Genomic DNA, 20,479 nt, shown 5'->3' on the forward strand with positions numbered 1-20,479 from the left:
GGAGATTGCCTAATTAAACGATTTAAGTTGAAACGTGACAACAGGCATAGAAGTAAATACTAACTTCTGAATTAATTTCACAGGGTCAAAACAAAGAAGAAAGGAATAATTATTTAAATGGAGGTATTCTATCCCAGCTAAGCAATCTGGATTTCACATTATCACTTTTAAAATAAATTCATTCATATAATTTGTTGGTACAAATGAGCTTTTTAATGAAGGAATAACAAAGAATCTCTTATGTAGCTTTTTTAGAAAAATGTCAACGTGAATCACCTAACATCTTTGATTTTTTTTCAAAAAGAGAGCACATATATAATTGCCAAGCATTTAGGTCCTTTTTGAGTAAAGACATTTTTGAATTATATAGGAATAAGCAATGAGTACAAATGTCAATGTTAAGGTTATAATGATATGACAACTAAAAGCTATTCAAATAGTATAATAGGTGTCCTGGCATAGCGGCTCATGCCTGTAATCCCAGCACCTTGGGAGGCCTAGGTGGGTGGATCACTTGAGCTCAGGAATTCGAGACCACTTTGGGGAAAATGGGGAAACCTCATCTCTACAAAAAAATACAAAAATTAGCTGGGCGTAGTGGCACATGCATGTGGTCCCAGCTACCCAGAAGGCTGAGGTGGGAGGATCACCTGAATCTGGGGAGGTTGAGGCTGCAGTAAGCAGTGATTGTGCCACTGTACTCCAGTATGAACTACAGTGAGACTCCATCTCAAAAAAAAAAAAAAAAAAAAAAAAGAATAATAGGTGACAAAACAAGTTTGCTACACTTAACTAATGATAGAGGACAAACAATGTAAAATCTTTAACAACATTAAAGAAAACTGTTTATTCAATATAGTTTATGTATAGTCTTATCTGAAATAAAGAGGTTGAGTTACACAATCAGTAACTTTGATTCTGTAAACATTATCACTTTGAAATTCTAATATAAAAGAGAGGGACAAGATAAGAAATGATGAGTAACCTTATTCAGACAAGACAGATTAGTGGATCCAGAAGAATGATGAGTGGAAGGAGGAAAGCGCTAGAGATACAAGGAGTCAGTTTTGGAATACCTTGGGCTGACTTGGTGCAAATCCCAACACTGATACTTACCACTAGTCCTGTGACCTTGGGCTAGCTACTCTTCTCTCTAGGATTCAGGAAAAATATTTTCTATTTAATAGGGCTGTTGTGATAATTAGATTAATTTTTACGTATAAAGAAGCCAATGTATAGGGTATATGGAGATTATTATCATTAATATTATTATTGTTGTCAGCATTATGATGGTCATTTTGTGATGCTACTGAATTCTATTGACATTAACTGAGGCAAAATAGTAGACCAGACAACTAGTAATAAGTCACACTGAGTGTTTAGGATGGCATTTAATCTTGCACATTCCTAATAACTAAGAGCTTTTCAATTAACCCCAACCTTGAGGAAAATACTTTTCAGTGTTAAAATGGAAGTGAAGGGCTATAGTGAGTTCAGGTTGCTTTATTAGAGTGGGAAGAAATAAACTGTTACCTACTGAAGAAAAAAAAAAGAAAAAAAGAAGAAAAAGAAAAGCTCAAAATTTACAGAGGGTACTAAAAATCACAATCATTGTCCATTGTAAAGATATATCTCCCCAAATGCTAAAACATGATCTTTCACAATTAAGTATACAGGTCATTTTCTAAACAAAATTCAATAATAATCTTATTTTATACATCTTCTTCCATCTCTTGATAAACCATGACAACATATTGTTAGTAGCACTTTATATGCCCCACTGTTTAGAAACTATATGATCTCTGATGTTATAGGAATACATTATGTAAATTAATTCAGCTTGTTGTATTATTTGTTAACTGTCTCCTCAGCTAAAGTACATACTGAACCCTTAGAAAAAAAATTAATTTAAAATTGTAGGTTTAAATAAGCTATATTATAAAATTAGGTATACAAAATAAATGAACTATTTCCATTCACCAAGCATCGACTGAGTGCCTACATTTTTCGAGGCAACACACCTTTTAATTTATTTCAGGAACTCTGTGAATACAAATTCCATTAAAAAATGCCAAGATGTTATTTCATGTTGCTTATCATGACCTAGTGTTCAAAATTAACTCCTCCTAGCTCTCTTGCTAGCACAAAGGCAGTAGAGTTGATTTTTCCTTTAGTCTTTATCACTCAGAGAGCAAACCTTCAGTTCTCTAATGTAGATTTCCTGATTTAAATGTATCTTACTCTCTGAGTAAGATAATTAAATAGTTTGAACCCTTGCAATCACATTTGGTTTCTTCTGGCTTGTTTTAAACATTAGCCATCACAGAAATGGATGGGACAGATTGAAAGCCCTTACTAGCTTCTTAAGAAGCAGAAGCTCAGATTACTTTGTTGTATCAATGTCTTTTTAGGTTCTATACACTGAATTTCATAGAGCTGCTATTTCCCACATTTGGGCCCAAGCTTGAAATAAGTGCTTCTGGGAGATTCAACTTTCTTTGCATACTAATTTGGCATAAGACATTATCTCCCAGTGGCTTTCAGAGCCATTTGTGGTCTCTGACAGTTCTCTCATCCATACAGCCTATAATTTTTATAGGAAGAAAGGACTTTTCTAAAACATTTGTTCCAATAAAAGACCCACCTACAAGTCTCTTTCCTTCAAAATTACTTGAAAGTCAAAACAAAACACAACCTCAAAAGCCCACTCTTCAATATATGTGATATTAGTTGATACATAATAGTTAGGCTTGTAATCTTTTTATCTGGGCTATATAGAATGGAGAAGAGACCAATTCTATCCCAATCCTCCCCTCACTCTCCTCCACCAAAAGTGTTATTAGATAACAAGTCCGTCATGTTCTATAATTGTCAGATCTGGACATTCTAAGAGGCTACAGCACTAAAGTCAGAACTCCAATAATATTTTCTCTTCTCAAGCTAAAGAAACAATCGTATATTGGTTCATCACTGGATTCTTGTTCATTTTATCATTTCCACTCTGAAGGAATGAATAGCAAGTTATAGTGCAGGCATCTTTCTAGGTGAGAGAAAGGATTGTGCCACAGGCCAGGAGAGCCATCTCTGGGTCAATCTCATGAGTTTACATAAAGCAGTAACGAGACTGGGCTGAAGATCATATCCTCAGAGGAATATGAAAAATCTGTTTCACAAGATTTTGTTACCTTTGGAAGTTTCCCCAATGCCTATCACATGGGATATTGATTCCCTAAATATGACAGTTTGGACAGTGCCCCAGAAAGCACTGGAGAAATTAGAGATGTAAGCTATCATCTTGTTATCTCCAAGCATGTAATATACCTTAAGACTTATAGGCCATTTTAATTTCTCAGGGAAATATAACTAACTAGGTAAGTCTACACAGAGATTCTCTGGAAATGACTGGTCATGCTGAACACAAGAAATGCAAATCTATTCTTTAAATGGCCACAACTACCTGATTATAAATATAATTCTTGCTTACTGTGAACATTTTGAAATGATGGCTTAGTGAAAAGATAACAAGCACCCCTGTAGAGTCTAGTCAATGTTACTGAGAGTCCCAGACATATGCTCCTAGGACACACACTGTAACACATATACTTTAGAAAAGCTCAGGTATTTATAATGTCCACTTCAGAACCAAAGATCACAATAATAAAAATAATGCAGTATAGCAACAAGTTTACTAGAGAGCTCCCTGAACAAGCAAAAATTGCAGCTGCTCAATTGCTTTCATCCTATGTAATTTAAAGGAATCTCAAGTCTCTGTGAATACATTCTATCAATTGATGATTTCACCATGTATTTTGAATAGCCAATGATCTTGCTTAACCCTTAATGCTCCCCTTCCAAGCAAGCCAGGCTGTAAGTGTTACCCCTTTTCAAAGTGGCATGGACCACATTCACAGTGAGAGGCAGGTTCTCACCCCAAGCAAATAAAGACTGCGTCTGTACTCAGACCAATGGTCCAGAGCAGGCAATTGACAAATCGGAAAGGTAATTTTCAACCCCACTCTTTCCATACCTTCTCTGATTTCGCCTTCCTGGCATTGTGCACGAACCTGCGACCCAGCTTCTTAGCATACCAGATAGAGGCAAACATAGCGATGCCAATGGAAGGAATTCACAATCAAGCTGCCGCACAATCAACTTCCCACCTCGGCTCAGAGACGAACAGAATCAGGCTGGAGCTGTCACTTGCAGGCTGTTGCTTTCTCAGTTCCTCTCATGCTGGTTACCAGAGGGAGAGGGTGGGAGGAGGGAGGGGTTGGGGGAGAAAAGGCAGTCCTGTTTGGCCAGTCTGCAGGTATATTTACATCCTGCCAGCAGGAGGTCCGGGTGAGGCAGGCGCTGCCTTTGTAGCCAGCTCACACACATCCAGTTGGCTAAGTATTTGTCTGCAGTTCTTCGGCACCGGCACCGTCGCCACCAAACTCCATGTGTGTCAGGAGGAAGGGAAGCTGCAGTCAAGTCCGGACGCAGCTCACCTCCCGCTCTAGGCTTGGGCAGTTACAGTCCTCGCTTTGGCTTCCCTCTATCTTGACAGTACGTGCTGGCGGCAGTGACCACGTAAAGACAGATCCACATACAGCCTCACAGGTAAATCAGCCAATACAGGAACTGCCAGGCATGGGGAAGAGAGCTGCCAGGCAAGGGGAGAGGCAGAACCACCATGAACCTGTCCCTGCAGGCACAAACAGGTGTCCCTGGAACCCAATTCCACTCATATCCTCCAAGAGGACTAAGAGGACTATCAGGACGGTTAGGGTGACTGGAAACACAAGCATCCTTCTCTTGTCTCCTCCCCAGCTCCATTTGGTCCAAGGAATATAACTTCTCTGCCCACCAAACAGCCTTATCCACAACTTACAAGGTAAACACTTTATTTCTTTAGAGACTGGCCTGGGACAAAGGGCTAAATGAGCAGGATGAAGTGTTCTCCCAAATGCCTGAGTGAAGGTCCATAGTTTTATAAGTCATTAGTTTTACCTATAAAAGAACTGAGGCCTCTATTACAAGATGGTTTTTTGGCATAGGTACTGGAGGATGGACAGAGGTTTAAATCGAGCGTTAAACTAAAAAGAGCAATCTACTCTTTTTTTTTTTTAACCCCAGGTTTTCTTGTAGTGACATCCAGTGTTCAGTGGATGACTGAAATATCACCTTTGGGGAGGTAGATTTATGGCAACTTTTAAAACATGCTCCTTTGAAGAATTTTCACATTTGATTCTAACATTAAGTACTTCCATTATGTTAGCGTTTAGACTATTATGTGAGGAACTTTTAAGGTAAAGTCCATGCTAAGAGACAACTGTTTCCTCCAATGAGAGATAATGTTTTAGCCCTTTGCAGTCCTACCAGAGGACAAAAATAAACTGCTCACGATGGCAAGGAAAGCCTGCCTTCCAGTGGCACACAAACTAGACTCAATATAGTAAATGTTTTCCAGCTGATCTGACAGAAGCACCCGATGAGCACTGAAGAATCAAAGAAATGTCAACACACTTGCAGACACTTGGAAAAGAACTTCCTTCTCTTAACAAAGTCACTTGAGGTCTATTCCTTAAGAGAGTTTGATCTGTGGAATCAACAACAAAAAGTATATTGTAAAGGATTGAATACCCTCATAGGCAATTGGAGGTAGAACAAGGCAGTGTAAGACAGGACATTGGTAGTCAGAACCCATGTTCATGTTACTCACTAAGGTAACCCTTGTGCCTAGAACAGTGCTTAGCACAACACATTTAATCTATGTTTATTGAAGGAATGAATAATCTTGTTTCTGACCCTGACTTTTCTTCTAATTTATTTATTTGTTCTCTCTGGGTTCGATGTGCCTTATCTGTAAATTAAGAGAATTGGGCAGATATTTTTTTAAGTTCCTTTCCTGCCTATGAGTCTATGACCATTCTTGTGGGTCTTCAAATAATATTGAACAGAAATATCGAATGCTCACCAGATACATAGGCTGTGGTGAAATCATTCAGTGTTCTAAAATGTCAACAGTGGTACCCCTGGGGTAGCCTAGCTTCTTCTACCTCCTTTAACATGCCTTGCTGCCAACCAGGGTTTGGTTTTTCCATTAGCTATTTCTTTTGCTTTATGCTCCTACAAGCACTCCTTTCCTTCAATTTCCTTTTGACACTCTAAGGCAACCCCTGTGCAAATTTCTCCATATCATACCCTGTACTCTTTGGAGGAAAAGTGCCACAGAAATCCAACGAATAAATATACATGGTAACTCCTGCTTAGTTTTCAAAGAGCTACTCAGCAGGGCCATAGCTTACTCTAATATCGCTGTGATGTGAAGGTATTTATTATTTCTTCACACAAGTTGGTCCAAGCCATGTTGTAGTTAAAAGTGTATTCAAATAAAAGACTAAAGTAGATAAAAAGAATGAGGATAAACAATCGTCCCTAAGTTGACGATTAGAAAATTTTGTTTTTAACACCGTTTTTAGTGTTTTTAACACTAAAAAAAAAATTTTGTTTTTAGACACTTTATAGTCTGATTATAGAATCAGACTATAAAGAGGTGAGACAAAATGCCTTGAACTTTCAAACCACTAATATCATAGAGAGAATCAAAGGGTGTTAATTTACTCTGATGGAGAACTGACAGATCATAATTTTTGATCTCTTTCTGTAATTTTTGCATTCTCTTCATGAGTTAAGACATCGTGGATCACTAAAACTAAGGCTTGGAGAGATCTTTGATGTTTGATCAGTTTATTTATTGGCTTTGCTTTTATGTTGAACCTTTAGTGACCTTTTTCACACACCTGACCAAGAGGCTTTATACATTTTTTTTACAGAACAAGATCCTTATAAAATAAATTGGCCCTGCCAGCTAAGAGATAACTTATGACAATAATAATTATTGTTTCTTTAAATAGGCAGTTGGGACTCATGCTCATGTTATGCAAATGCTCAGCAAACCATAGGTATTCAAAATATATTTGTCAAGTGCGTCTATGACAAAATAGAAAAATCCACAAACTGGGAAGGACTAGAAGACTCAATAGAAGAATAGCCATAAAATTTTCAGTAGCAAACGTTGCTTGAAAGATGGATATAATGTCAACTGAATGAAGTCATTGCCATATTTATACAACCATCTTCCCTGGCTCTCTGTGGGCAGATGTGTCTGCTGTAAAGGTGGCAGCTTCCTACAGCTAATCCTACTAGTCTCTAACCATTGCTCTGCTGATTGAGATAAATAACATTTGCAGCTCTGCTGTATAAGTAAAACAAAATTCTCAGACATTTTCCATCTGTATATAATCAGTACCAGGACAGACCTTTTCCTTTATAATTTTATTTTTAAAGCTTCTCCTATGACAGAAACCTACCAGTGCAGCTGAGTTTGAGATGCAACATTAATACATTTAAGCAGCTTTGGGTTCATGCCTCAACACACACACTATGTGAACCTCCTCTGAATTATCAAGGTAAATACAATGTTTAAATCAAGCCATTAAGTATCATACATTTTCTGCCTAGCACATGAATGATTCTCTTTTAAAAATCCTCTATTTATATCAGAGATAATTGTTTTTAAAAACAGAGTCAAAATTCAACCCAAGGAATATCTGGTGGCCTGAAAAGCTATTTAGTTTCAGTGTTGAATATATACCAAACAAAATACCTATTGAGCCATAAATAAGTTAATGTAAAAAATTAATTGCACCAAGATTTTGATTGGTTTGTTTGCATATTTGATATGCATACTTGATAGTCCTTTGGCTAATGTCTGATGTTAGTAAATTATTATTATTATTATTACTCTTTTGAGACAGTACCTTGTTCTGTCACCCAGGCTGGAGTGCAGTGGTACAATCATAGCTCATTGCAGCCTTGAACTCCTGGGCTCAAGTAATCTTCCTCCCACAGCCTCCAGGGTAGGTAGGACTGTAGGTACACACCATCACGCTTGGCAATTTTTATATTTTTTCTCTTTGTAGAGATGAGGTCTTGCTATGTTGCCCAGGCTGGTCTTGAACTTCTGGCCTCAAGTGATCCTCTTGGCTTGGGTTCTCAAAGTGATTAGTTGATTATTAAACAGCAAATGTGGAATATATACTACATAGAATATTTTGGTAAAGAATATATACATAATATTTAACTTCAATTCAGAGGAATGCCGAGGTCTTGATATTAGTTACTTAGTACAAAGTAGTAGAAAGGGGAAGATTAAAACAGCTATATTTTGCTCTGAGTACATATGTATCACGTGACTCATCTACATAACATATTCTCATTAGTACTTGTGTGAGTGAAAAGATAAACAGTGCTTTTCCACAAAAATGTATTGAATATTACTACGTGTCAAAACTTAGGGGCCTGTAAATGAATAAGGTACAATTCTTTTCTTAAAGAGCCCTATATAGTTGGGGACACATATATATCAAGAAATAAATTTCAGGAGTAAGAAAGGGGTCCAATTTCAGTTTTCTGTATATGACTAGCCAGTTTTCCGAACACCATTTATTAAATAGGGTATCCTTTCCCCATTGCTTGTTTTTGTCAGATTTGTCAAAGATCCGAAGGTTGTAGATGTGCAGTGTTATTTCTGAGGCCTGTGTTCTGCCCCATTGGTCTATATATCTGTTTTGGTATGAGTATCATGCTGTTTTGGTTACTGTAGTATAGTTTGATATCAGGTAATGTGATGCCTCCAGCTTTGTACTTTTTGCTTAGGAATTTCTAGGCTATATGGGTTCTTTTTTCATTCTATATGAAATTTAAAGTAGCTTTTTTTCTGATTCTATGAAGAAAGTCAATGGTAGCTTGATGGGAATAGCATTGAATCTATAAATTACTTTGGGCAGTATGGCCATTTTCATGATATTGATTCTTCCTGTCCATGACCATGGAGTGTTTTTCCATTTGTTTGTGTTCTCTCTTACTTCTCTGAGCAGTGGTCTGTTGTTCTCTTTGAAGGGGTCCTTTATACACCATGGAATACTATGCATCCATAAAAAGGATGAATTCACATCCTTTGCAGGGACATGGATGAAGCTGGAAGCCATCATTCTCAGCAAAGTAACACAGGAACAGAAAACCAAACACCGCATGTTCTCACTTATAAGTAGGAGTTGAACAACGAGAACACATGGACCCAGGGAGGGGAACATCACACACTGAGACCTGTCAGGGGGTGGGGAAGGCTAGGGGAGGGAGAGCATTAGGAGAAATACCTAATGTAGATGACAGGTTGATGGGTACAGCAAACCACCATGGTACTTGTATACCTATGTAACAAACTTGCACATTCTGCACATGTATCCCAGAACTTAAAGTATAATTAAAAGAAAGAAAGAAAGAAAGAAATTTCAGTGAAGAATGGCCTTGTTACAAATGTATGATGCTCAGGGATAAAATTACTGATTTTCAGTTTTTATATGATATAAACTCACTAATAAATGTTAGCTGGAGAAAGTGCAATAATTAGTGCTAATGTATATTAAAAAGCAAAAGAATAGCTAAATCTCTCTGCATGTTTTATCACTATGGACAATAGGAAAAAAATTGTCAAGCCATTTAATCACTCTAGGCTAGTGGAGGGTTGTTCAATTAGTAGTACTTTATGTTTTGAGGCAAAGGCTTCTCAGATCATGTAGATTATTAAGATCACTGCTACTAGTGAGATAAAGGAGCCTATAGATGACATGATATTTCATGTAGTGTAGGCATCGGGGTAATCAGAGTAGCGTCGGGGTATGCCGGATAGGCCAAGGAAGTGTTGTGGAAAAAAGGTTAAATTTACGCCTACAAATATGATGACAAAATGGGCTTAAAAAAAAAAAATCACAGTCAATGCTACAAACTGGCCCGGCTGCAGATGGAAATATTTCTGCACCGAAGAAATAGCCAGTTGTAGATAAGTGTGAAAAAAAGATTCCAAATAATAAACCCACTAACTCTAATTAGAAATGAACAAAGCCTGTATCTTCTTCTCCTCTTAAAATAATCAAAACTCATTCTTCAACATTTGAATATATAATGTGCCTCTTATTTCATATGTTTAATCATATTTGGCATCAGAAATGTAAAGAACCTAATGTAACATTTACCTACCATCTAGATTTAATAAATATTAATATTTTGTCATATTTGATTCAAATTAATTTTTTAAGAAATAAGTTCCTCATAATATAGGTAAAATCTCTTCACTCTACCTCCTCAAATTCATTACAAAATAATTTTCAATAAACACTCGTGTAACTCTTTAAGCACATATAAGTTTCTTTAGAGCAGGTCCTTCGAAATGTAATTGGTAGATCATAGAATATGTGCAGCTTTAATGTTAATTCATTACAAATTGTTCTCCAATTGCCATTATTAGTAATTTAAATAGTTTATATTAGTAGTTTATAAGAGTTCAATATTCTATATAACATAGTAATCAGACATTCATGTTTCCCAAACATAATATATAATGTTAACTCTTTGTAGCCTTGATGTGCATTTTCTTGATTATTGGTGAGACTTAAGATGTTTTCATACATTTATTGGTCATTTGAACTTCCTTATGTTCATACCCCTTCCCCATTTTAAAATAGGGTTTTTTTTTTTTTTTTTTTTTTTTTTTTCCTATTGACTTGTGAAGTACTTGATGTATACTGGACACTAATCTTTTATTATGGGTTTTGAATATATCTGTTTCCAATCTCTGACTCGTCTTAGTTTTATTCATGTTTTGTCATACTAAGCATTCATAAAAATGAAAATGATTGAAGTTTTTCGGTGTTTTCTTTATTTTTTTATTTTTTCATTTTTATTATTATACTTTAAGTTCTAGGGTACATGTGCACAACATGCAGGTTTATTATACATGTATACTTGTACCATGTTGGTGTGCTGCACCCATCAACTCATCAGCACCCATCAACTCGTCATTTACATCAGGTGTAACTCCCAGTGCCATCCCTCCCCCCTCCCCCCTCCCCATAATAGGCCCCAGTGTGTGATGTTCTCCTTCTCGAGTCCAAGTGATCTCATTGTTCAGTTCCCACCTATGAGTGAGAAGATGCAGTGTTTGGTTTTCTGTTCTTGAGATAGTTTGCTGAGAATGATGGTTTCCAGCTGCATCCATGTCCCTACAAAGGACACAAACTCATCCTTTTTTTACGGCTGTGTAGTATTCCATGGTGTGTATGTGCCACATTTTCTTAATCCAGTCTGTCACTGATGGATATTTGGGTTGATTCCAAGTCTTTGCTATTGTGAATAGTGCCACAAGAAACATACGTGTGCATGTGTCTTTATAGCAGCATGATTTATAATCCTTTGGGTATATACCCAGTAATGGGATGGCTGGGTCATATGGCATTTCTAGTTCTAGGTCCTTGAGGAATCGCCATACTGTTTTCCACAATGGTTGAACTAGTTTACAATCCCACCAACAGTGTAAAAGTGTTTCTATTTCTCCACATCCTCTCCAGCACCGGTTGTTTCCTGACTTTTTAATGATTGCCATTCTAACTGGTGTGAGATGGTATCTCATTGTGGTTTTGATTTGTATTTCTCTGATGGACAGTGATGATGAGCATTTTTTCATGTGTCTGTTGGCTGTATGAATGTCTTCTTTTGAGAAATGTCTGTTCATATCCTTTGCCCACTTTTTGATGGGGTTGTTTGTTTTTTTCTTGTAAATTTGTTTGAGTTCTTTGTAGGTTCTGGATATTAGCCCTTTGTCAGATGAGTAGATTGCAAAAATTTTCTCCCATTCTGTAGGTTGCCTGTTCACTCTGATGGTAGTTTCTTTTGCTGTGCAGAAGCTCTTTAGTTTAGTTAGATCCCATTTGTCAATTTTGGCTTTTGTTGCCGTTGCTTTTGGTGTTTTAGACATGAAGTCCTTACCCATGCCTATGTCCTGAATGGTACTACCTAGGTTTTCTTCTAGGGTTTTTATGCTATTAGGTCTAACATTTAAGTCTCTAATCCATCTTGAATTAATTTTCATATAAGGAGTAAGGAAAAGATCCAGTTTCAACTTTCTACGTATGGCTAGCCAATTTTCCCAGCACTATTTATTAAATAGGGAATCCTTTCCCCATTTCTTGTTTTTCTCAGGTTTGTCAAAGATCAGATGGATGTAGATGTGTGGTGTTATTTCTGAGGGCTCTGTTTTGTTCCATTGGTCTATATCTCTGTTTTGGTAACGGTACCATGCTGTTTTGGTTATTATAGCCTTGTAGTATAGTTTGAAGTCAGGTAGCGTGATGCCTCCAGCTTTGTTCTTTTGACTTAGGATTGTCTTGGCAATGTGGTCTCTTTTTTGGTTTCATATGAACTTTAAAGCAGTTTTTTCCAATTCTGTGAAGAAAGTCATTGGTAGCTTGATGGGGATGGCATTGAATCTATAAATTACCTTGGGCAGTATGGCCATTTTCACGATATTGATTCTTCCTATCCATGAGCATGGTATGTTCTTCCATTTGTTTGTGTCCTCTTTTATTTCACTGAGCAGTGGTTTGTAGTTCTCCTTGAAGAGGTCCTTCACATCCCTTGTAAGTTGGATTCCTAGGTATTTTATTCTCTTTGAAGCAATTGTGAATGGAAGTTCATTCCTGATTTGGCTCTCTGTTTGTCTGTTACTGCTGTATAGGAATACTTGTGATTTTTGCACGTTAATTTTGTATCCTGAGACTTTGCTGAAGTTGCTTATCAGCTTAAGGAGATTTTTGGCTGAGACAATGGGGTTTTCTAAATATACAATCATGTCATCTGCAAACAGGGACAATTTGACTTCTTCTTTTCCTAACTGAATATGCTTTATTTCTTTCTCTTGCCTGATTGCCCTAGCCAGAACTTCCAACACTATGTTGAATAGGAGTGGTGAGAGAGGGCATCCCTGTCTTGTGCCAGTTTTTAAGGGGAATGCTTCCAGTTTTTGCCCATTCAGTATGATATTGGCTGTGGGTTTGTCATAAATAGCTCTTATTTTTAGAGATGTGTTCCATCAATACTGAATTTATTGAGAATTTTTAGCATGAAGAGCTGTTGAATTTTGTCAAAGGACTTTTCTGCATCTATTCGGATAATCATGTGGTTTTTGTCTTTGGTTCTGTTTATATGCTGGATTACATTTATTGATTTGCGTATGTTGAACCAGCCTTGCATTGCAAGGATGAAGCCCACTTGATCATGGTGGATAAGTTTTTGGATGAGCTGCTGGATTTGGTTTGCCAGTATTTTATTGAGGATTTTTGCATCATTGTTCATAAGGGATATTGGTCTAAAATTCTCTTTTTTTTGTTGTTGTGTCTCTGTCAGGCTTTGGTATCAGGATGATGTTGGCCTCATAAAATGAGTTAGGGAGGATTCCCTCTTTTTCTATTGATTGGAATAGTTTCAGAAGGAATGGTACCAGCTCCTCCTTGTACCTCTGGTAGAATTCGGCTATAAATCCATCTGATCCTGGACTTTTTTTGGTTGGTAGGCTATTAATTATTGCCTCAATTTCAGAGCCTGCTATTGGTCTATTCAGGGATTCAACTTCTTCCTGGTTTAGTCTAGGGAGATGGTAAGTTCCAGGAAATTATCCATTCCTTCTAGATTTTCTAGTTTATTTGCATAGAGGTGTTTATAGTATTCTCTGATGGTAGTTTGTATTTCTGTGGGTCTGTGGTGATATCCTCTTTATCATTTTTTATTGCATCTATTTGATTCTTCTCTCTTTTCTTCTTTATTATTCTTGCTAGTGGTTTATCAATTTTGTTGATCTTTTCAAAAAACCAGCTCCTGGATTCATTGATTTTTTGGAAGGTTTTTTGTGTCTCTATCTCCTTCAGTTCTGCTCTGATCTTAGTTATTTCTTGCCTTCTGTTAGCTTTTGAATGTGTTTGCTCTTGCTTCTCTAGTTCTTTTAATTGTGATGTTAGAGTGTCAATTTTAGATCTTTCCAACTTTCTCTTGTGGGCATTTAGTGCTATAAATTTCCCTCTACACACTGCTTCAAATGTGTCCCAGAGATTCTGGTATGTTGTATTTTTGTTCTCATTGGTTTCAAGGAACATGTTTATTCCTGCCTTCATTTTGTTATGTACCCAGTAGTCATTCAAGAGCAGGTTGCTCAGTTTCCATGTAGTTGAGCAGTTTTGATTGAGCTTCTTGGTCCTGAGTTCTAGTTTGATTGCACTGTTGTCTGAGAGACAGTTTGTTATAATTTCTGTTCTTGTACATTTGCTGAGGAGTGCTCTACTTCCAACTATGTGGTCAATTTTGGAATAAGTGCGATGTGGTGCTGAGAATAATGTATACTCTGTTGATTTGGGGTGGAGAGTTCTGTAGATGTCTATTAGGTCTGCTTGCTGCAGAGATTAGTTCATTTCCTGGATATCCTTGTTAACTTTCTGTCTCGTTGATCTGTCTAATGTTGACAGTGGAGTGTCGAAGTCTCCCATTATTATTGTATCAGAGTCTAAGTCTCTTTGTAAGTCTCTAAGGACTTGCTTTATGAATCTGGGTGCTCCTGTATTGGGTGCATACATATTTAGGATAGTTAGCTCTTCCTGTTGAATTGATCCCTTTACCATTATGTAATGGCCTTCTTTGTCTCTTTTGATCTTTGATGGCTTCAAGTCTGTTTTATCAGAGACTAGGATTGCAACCCCTGCTTTCTTTGTTCTCCATTTGCTTGGTAGATCTTCCTCCATCCCTTTATTTTGAGCCTATGTGTGTCTCTGCATGTGAGATGGGTCTCCTGAATACAGCAGACTGATGGGTCTTGACTCTTTATCCAATTTGCCAGTCTGTGTCTTTTAATTGGACCATTTAGTCCATTTATATTTAAGGTTAATATTGTTATGTGTGAACTTGATCCTGTCATTGTGATATTAGCTGGTTATTTTGCTCGTTAGTTGATGCAGTCTCTTCCTAGCATCGATGGTCTTTACATTTTGGCATATTTTTGCAATGGCTGGTACTGGTTGTTCCTTTCCATGTTTAGTGCTTCCTTCAGGATCTCTTGTACGGTAGGCCTCTAAGCATTTGCCTGTCTGTAAGGGATTTTATTTCTCCTTCACTTATGAAACTTAGTTTGGCTGGATATGAAATTCTGGGTTGAAAATTCGTTTCTTTAAGAATGTTGAATATTGGCCCCCACTCTCTTCTGGCTTGTAGAGTTTCTGCTGAGAGATCTCCATCCAGCTTTGTTACATTCCTGGTGATGAGCTGCATTCCTTTGGAGGGGGAAATGCGCTCTTATTTTTTGAATTTCCAGCTTTTCTGCCCCGCTTTTTCCCCATCTTTGTGGTTTATCTGCCTTTGGTCTTTGATATTGGTGACGTACTGATGGTGTTTTGGTGTGGGTGTCCTTTCTGTTTGTTAATTTTCCTTTTAACATTCAGGACCCTCAGCTGTAGGTCTGTTGGAGATTGCTTGAGGTCCACTCCAGACCCCGTTTGCCTGGGTATCAGCAGTGGAGGCTGCAGATGATAGAATATTGCTGAACAGCGAATGTTCCTGTCTGATTCTTGCTCTGGAAGCTTTGTCTTAGGGCTGTACCCCACCATACGAGGTGTGGGGTGTTGGTCTGCACCTCATGGGGGATGTCCCCCAGTTAGGCTACTCAGGGGTCAGGGACCCACTTGATCAGGCAGTCTGTCCGTTCTCAGATCTCAACCTCCGTGTTGGGAGATCCACTGCTCTCTTCAGAGCTGTCAGACAGGGTCATTTACATCTGTCGAGGTTTCTGCTTCTGTTTTTAGCTATGCCCTGTTCCCGGATGTGGAGTCTACAGAGACTGGCGGGCCTCCTTGAGCTGCGGTGGGCACCACCCAGTTCGAGCTTCCCAGCAGCTTTGTTTACCTACTTAAGCCTCAGCAATGGCGGGCACCCCTCCCCCAGCCTCACTGCTGCCTTGCAGTTAGATCTCAGACTGCTGTGCTAGCAATGAGGGAGGCTCCATGGGTGTGGGACCCTCCTGGCCAGGTGTGGGATATAATCTCCTGCTGTGCCGTTTGCTAAGACCCTTGGTAAAGCGCATTATTAGGGTGGGAGTTACCCGATTTTCCAGGTGTTGTGTGTCTCAGTTTCCCTTGGCTAGGAAAAGGGATTCCCTTCCCCCTTGCGCTTCCCCGGTGAGGCGATGCCTCGCCCTGCTTCAGCTCTTGCTGGTTGGTCTGCACCAGCTGACTAGCACTGATTGTCCGGCACTCCCTAATGAGATGAACCTGGTACCTCAGTTGAAAATGCAGAAATCACCCGTCTTCTGTGTCGCTCACACTGGGAGCTGGAGACTGGAGCTGTTCCTATTTGGCCATCTTGCTCTGCCCCCATTTGCTTTAATGTTTACATTTTTATCAATTTTTTCTCTATTCCAAGTTTATAAATATTTTATTTTCTTTCTAAGCAATTTAAGTGTTTTGCTTTTCATCGATAAGTCTGCAAGGTTTTTGTTTTTTATTTTTAATTTACAGTGAAAGGATAAAGATCATGTCCTTTTCAGGGACATGAATGGAGCTGAAAGCCTTTATCATCAGCAAACTAGCACAGGAACAGAAAATGCAACACTGCATGTTCTTACTTATAAGTGGGAGCTGAACGATGAGAACACATGGACACATGGTTGGGGCAGGGTGAACAACACACACTGGGGCCTATCGTATGTGGGCAGGGAAAGGGAGAGCATCAGGAAGAACAGCTCATTGGTGCTGGGCTTATACTAGGTGGTGGGTTGGTGATCTGCACAGCAAACCACTGTGGCTCACGTTTTCCTATGTAACAAACCTGCACATCCTGCACATGTACCCCAGAACTTAAAAGGTGATAAGATAAAATGAAACACTAAAATAACAATTAAAAATAGTAATTTATGGTGAAAGGTAGGAATCTATATTTTCCCATATGTATGTCCAGTTTTATTCATTTATTTACTTATTTAGTTACTTGCTTACTTAGTTAGCTGGTATATAATAATGCTTTTCCTTTTCCTTACTGATTTCTAATGTCCCTGAGTTACATATCTAGATAATATGTATGTGCATATAATTGTTTCTTGGCTTTTTAAAAATTGTCCTATTTTTATTTACCTGTGCCAGTACTACATTATTATGCTTTATAGTAAATACTGATATTTGAAAGGTGATTCATCCTTTTCACTTGATCTAATTATTCAAGTTAATTTTTATAAATTTGTACAATTGAGCACTTCTTCTCAATTATTATAGTACCCCAAAATGGCACATTCTATTGTATACTTTTTTTTCTTTTTTCAAGACAGAGTTTCACTCTTGTTGCCCAGGCTGGAGTGCAATGGCAATCTCGGCTCACGGCAACCTTCTCCCAGGTTGAAGCAATTCTCCTGCCTCAGCCTCCTGAGTAGCTGGGATTACAGGCACCCGCCACCATGCCCAGCTAATTTTTGTATTTTTGGTAGAGACGGGGTTTCACTATGTTGGCCAGGCTGATCTTGAACTTCTGACCTCAGGTAATCCGCCTGCCTTGGCTTCCCAAAGTGCAGGGATTACAGGCGTGAGCCACTGTACTCAGCCTATTGTATACTATTTTGGTTTTACCTTGCTATAGTAGTTACATTCCCCACCAAATCAGTCATTGTCATTATCACCATTATTATTTTTTGTTATAATTATAATTTACTCACAATAACTATCAGTTAATTTCTTTTTTAGAATCCTAACCCCTTTTTCTGGATTAAGTTTTCTTCTTACAGATAAACATATTTTAATAGTCTTTCTGCAACAATCTATGATGTTTAAACATACCCAATCATTTATATTTTCCCTGAACTGAATGGTAGTAGACTAGATTTTGAATGACAGTATAGAAAGAAATTTGTAAATCGACAATGATTTTCCCTCAGAGCTTTGAAGATATTAACCTGCACTATCTTCTGTCATCAATTTTTATAATAAGATGACTGCTGTCAATCTAATTGTTACTTGTTACAAGAAATATGTCTTTCTTAATATGGTTTGCATAAGGAATTTTTTTTTTTGCCTTTCTTGAATTTTGGTTTTACTATATTTTCTTTATTAAAAAATGTACATGGAACTCATTATGTTTCTTTAATCTGATTATTTATAAAATAAGTCTCAGTCATTAACTCTTCTAATACTTATTTTCCCTCACTCTCATTATTCTCTAAAATTCTGTTATGTTTTTTCGGGACCATTTTATTCTACCCGTACTACTGCTTCATACATCTCATATTTTATTCTCCTTCCTCCTCTGTGCTGCTTTCAGGGTATATCCTCAGATCTAACTACTATTTTCTAATTTCTATTTTTACCTTAAATTTTAATTTATTGGTTTTTACCTACCTACAGAGTATCTATTTTTAATCAATTATACCTTTTTTATTTTTAGACATTCTATATATATTTTTAAGTCTATCATGTTCTGTTTTTTATTATGATTTTTAGTTCTTTCTTTATCCTGTTTTTAATTTAACACATGCTTAATTTATAGTCTTTATCTGACATTTTTATTCCCTAATTTTCCTGAACGTCTAAATCTCACTGGTGTCACTCATGGTGAGTAGTTTCTGCACCCTATTATACATTTTTATTGAGATTATCTTTAGGAAGATTGTAGTTTCTGTGGGAGTCCCTGTGACCTTCAGTTGTGCAACTATTTCTACAGAATAATTTTACACATCCCTCTTCTAGTTGTCCAGAGATTTCATTAGCCCAAGAGCAGTTTCATATCAATTTTTTTTTTTTTTTTTTTTGGTCTTGGAGCTACTCTCCCCACAAAATAGGGTTGGGTTTAAATGTACTCTTTTTTTTTTTTTTTTTCCACTCGTAATAGAAACATATTTCCTTATTGCTTACCTGGGCTGGTGAATAAAGTTTTTAAAAGTCCTTTCATAAATGAGAATCCTTTTATTTTTTCAGTTTTATGCAACATTCTCAGTTTCATTTCCCTTCCTTTGGTGATCCTAACGTCGAGTGTCCTGCCCTGAATGGCCATCAAAACCCTACGCTCTCACCCTAAATGCCTTTATTGAGTCCCATATACCCCTGGGATACCATAGTCAGTTCAGGATCTCACTGCTCTGGCCATCATTATACACAAACACAAACAAGTCCAAGTGGCATCCCTCTAAATTAACCCAAAATCAAACTAGATCATTTAACTAGCCTGCAAATGAGGCTTTAGAGTTTAATAAGCATGTGAAGCATGTGTGGTAACAACATGTATAAGATTTATTGTTAAGTGTTTCATGCAAGAGATTTGGGGAAATCACCTAATTAATATGTTAGTTAAAAGTCACCATATTATAATAGTTAATTAGCTAAACTTAGCTGTAAGAGAGACCATCATCATCATTATTTTGACCCTGGAGAAGTTATGCTAACTTTATAAAATGGGGGTAATAACGGAAACTATGTCACAGTATTGATAATAGGAGCAAATGAGATAATACATATACACTATTTGGAGTAGTTCTGCCACATAGCATGAGTGCAATAAAAAATACTGCAAAGTTTTATTCATATACTAATCTTTAAGGAAGACAAAAATCACGATAGTCTAGATAGACAATACATGCTCAATATTATGAAAAGAAGCAGAGAAGAATGATTTATAAAAGCTCTTTATACTTCTGTTTAATAATCCTGTGAGGAAAGTCTACCTTCTTTCTGCTTCAGTCTTTTCTCCCCTTTTATGCCATTAGTGAAGAAAACAAATCAGTGACACACTTGTAAAAATATTTCATAGTTTTTCAGTGTCCCATGTGTCTCTTTCCTGAGACAAATAAATATCTTCTTGAGCCTTATGAATAGTTTTTTCTTTTTCTTTTCCTTTTTTTAAGTATGTATGTATGTATGTATATATGTATGTATGTATGTATGTATGTATGTATGTATTTAGAGAATCTTCCCAGAGCCTCAAAAGAAGGCTTGCAGGACCTCTTATAAGAAAAACTCAAATGGGTCCTGAAGTTATATAGTAGATCTGAATTAACATGTTGTGATTTACCACCCATGTGTTAAATTTTCTTACAGCAGAGGAATAGTTGGATATGGCAATAACTATCAAAAGGAATGTAGAGCTGGGAAGATATAGGTGAGGAGCAATGTAGAAAAATATCAAGCCAGCAGTCAAGAAGTAATGAGTATCTAATGGAACATTAGAACTTTGACTTATGAGCACAAACAACAATGCATAAATAAGGCCATTTTTTTTGAAACAGCTACACAGTGCTAAAGATGTATAATTTAATAATTTAGTAACTGAGAATGCAATTCAGTATCTTCAAATTCACATGCTCTTCCAAAGCATGCAAAAGACGCAGACATTTAAACACTACTCACCTAACCTGAATGCTTTGGAATGGGAACTTTCTTACTAAGTAAAATTCAATTAGTCGGCCTGGTATGCCAGCCATCTCTATAACAGAATTATTTTCATAAGTCATGGAGGTGAAGTGCTAGTTTTGGAAGCAATAGTCTTAGTTTTAATTTCATTTCCACCAGTTGTCACATCTCTGGGTATTGAA

The 20,479-nt window shown here is 37.2% G+C and overlaps 1 protein-coding gene across 5 annotated transcripts in view; it reads right to left on the reverse strand.

Moving 5' to 3' along the window:
• Positions 1 to 20,479, reverse strand: part of DLG2 (discs large MAGUK scaffold protein 2) — a 2,228,225-nt gene that overhangs the window by 978,783 nt on the left and 1,228,963 nt on the right. Inside the window, exon 1 of one of the 5 annotated variants that reach the window (XM_077964114.1) lies at positions 4,028 to 4,235. The exons of the other annotated variants lie outside the window; for them this stretch is intronic. Within the exon in view, the coding sequence (XP_077820240.1) occupies positions 4,028 to 4,105 (78 nt within the window). The 5' untranslated portion in view covers positions 4,106 to 4,235. Of the gene's footprint in view, positions 1 to 4,027; positions 4,236 to 20,479 lie in introns of those variants that run through there. 5 annotated transcript variants of the gene reach the window in all.

This window comes from Macaca mulatta, chromosome 14 (genome assembly GCF_049350105.2).
Source record: "Macaca mulatta isolate MMU2019108-1 chromosome 14, T2T-MMU8v2.0, whole genome shotgun sequence".
Lineage (NCBI taxonomy): Eukaryota > Metazoa > Chordata > Mammalia > Primates > Cercopithecidae > Macaca > Macaca mulatta.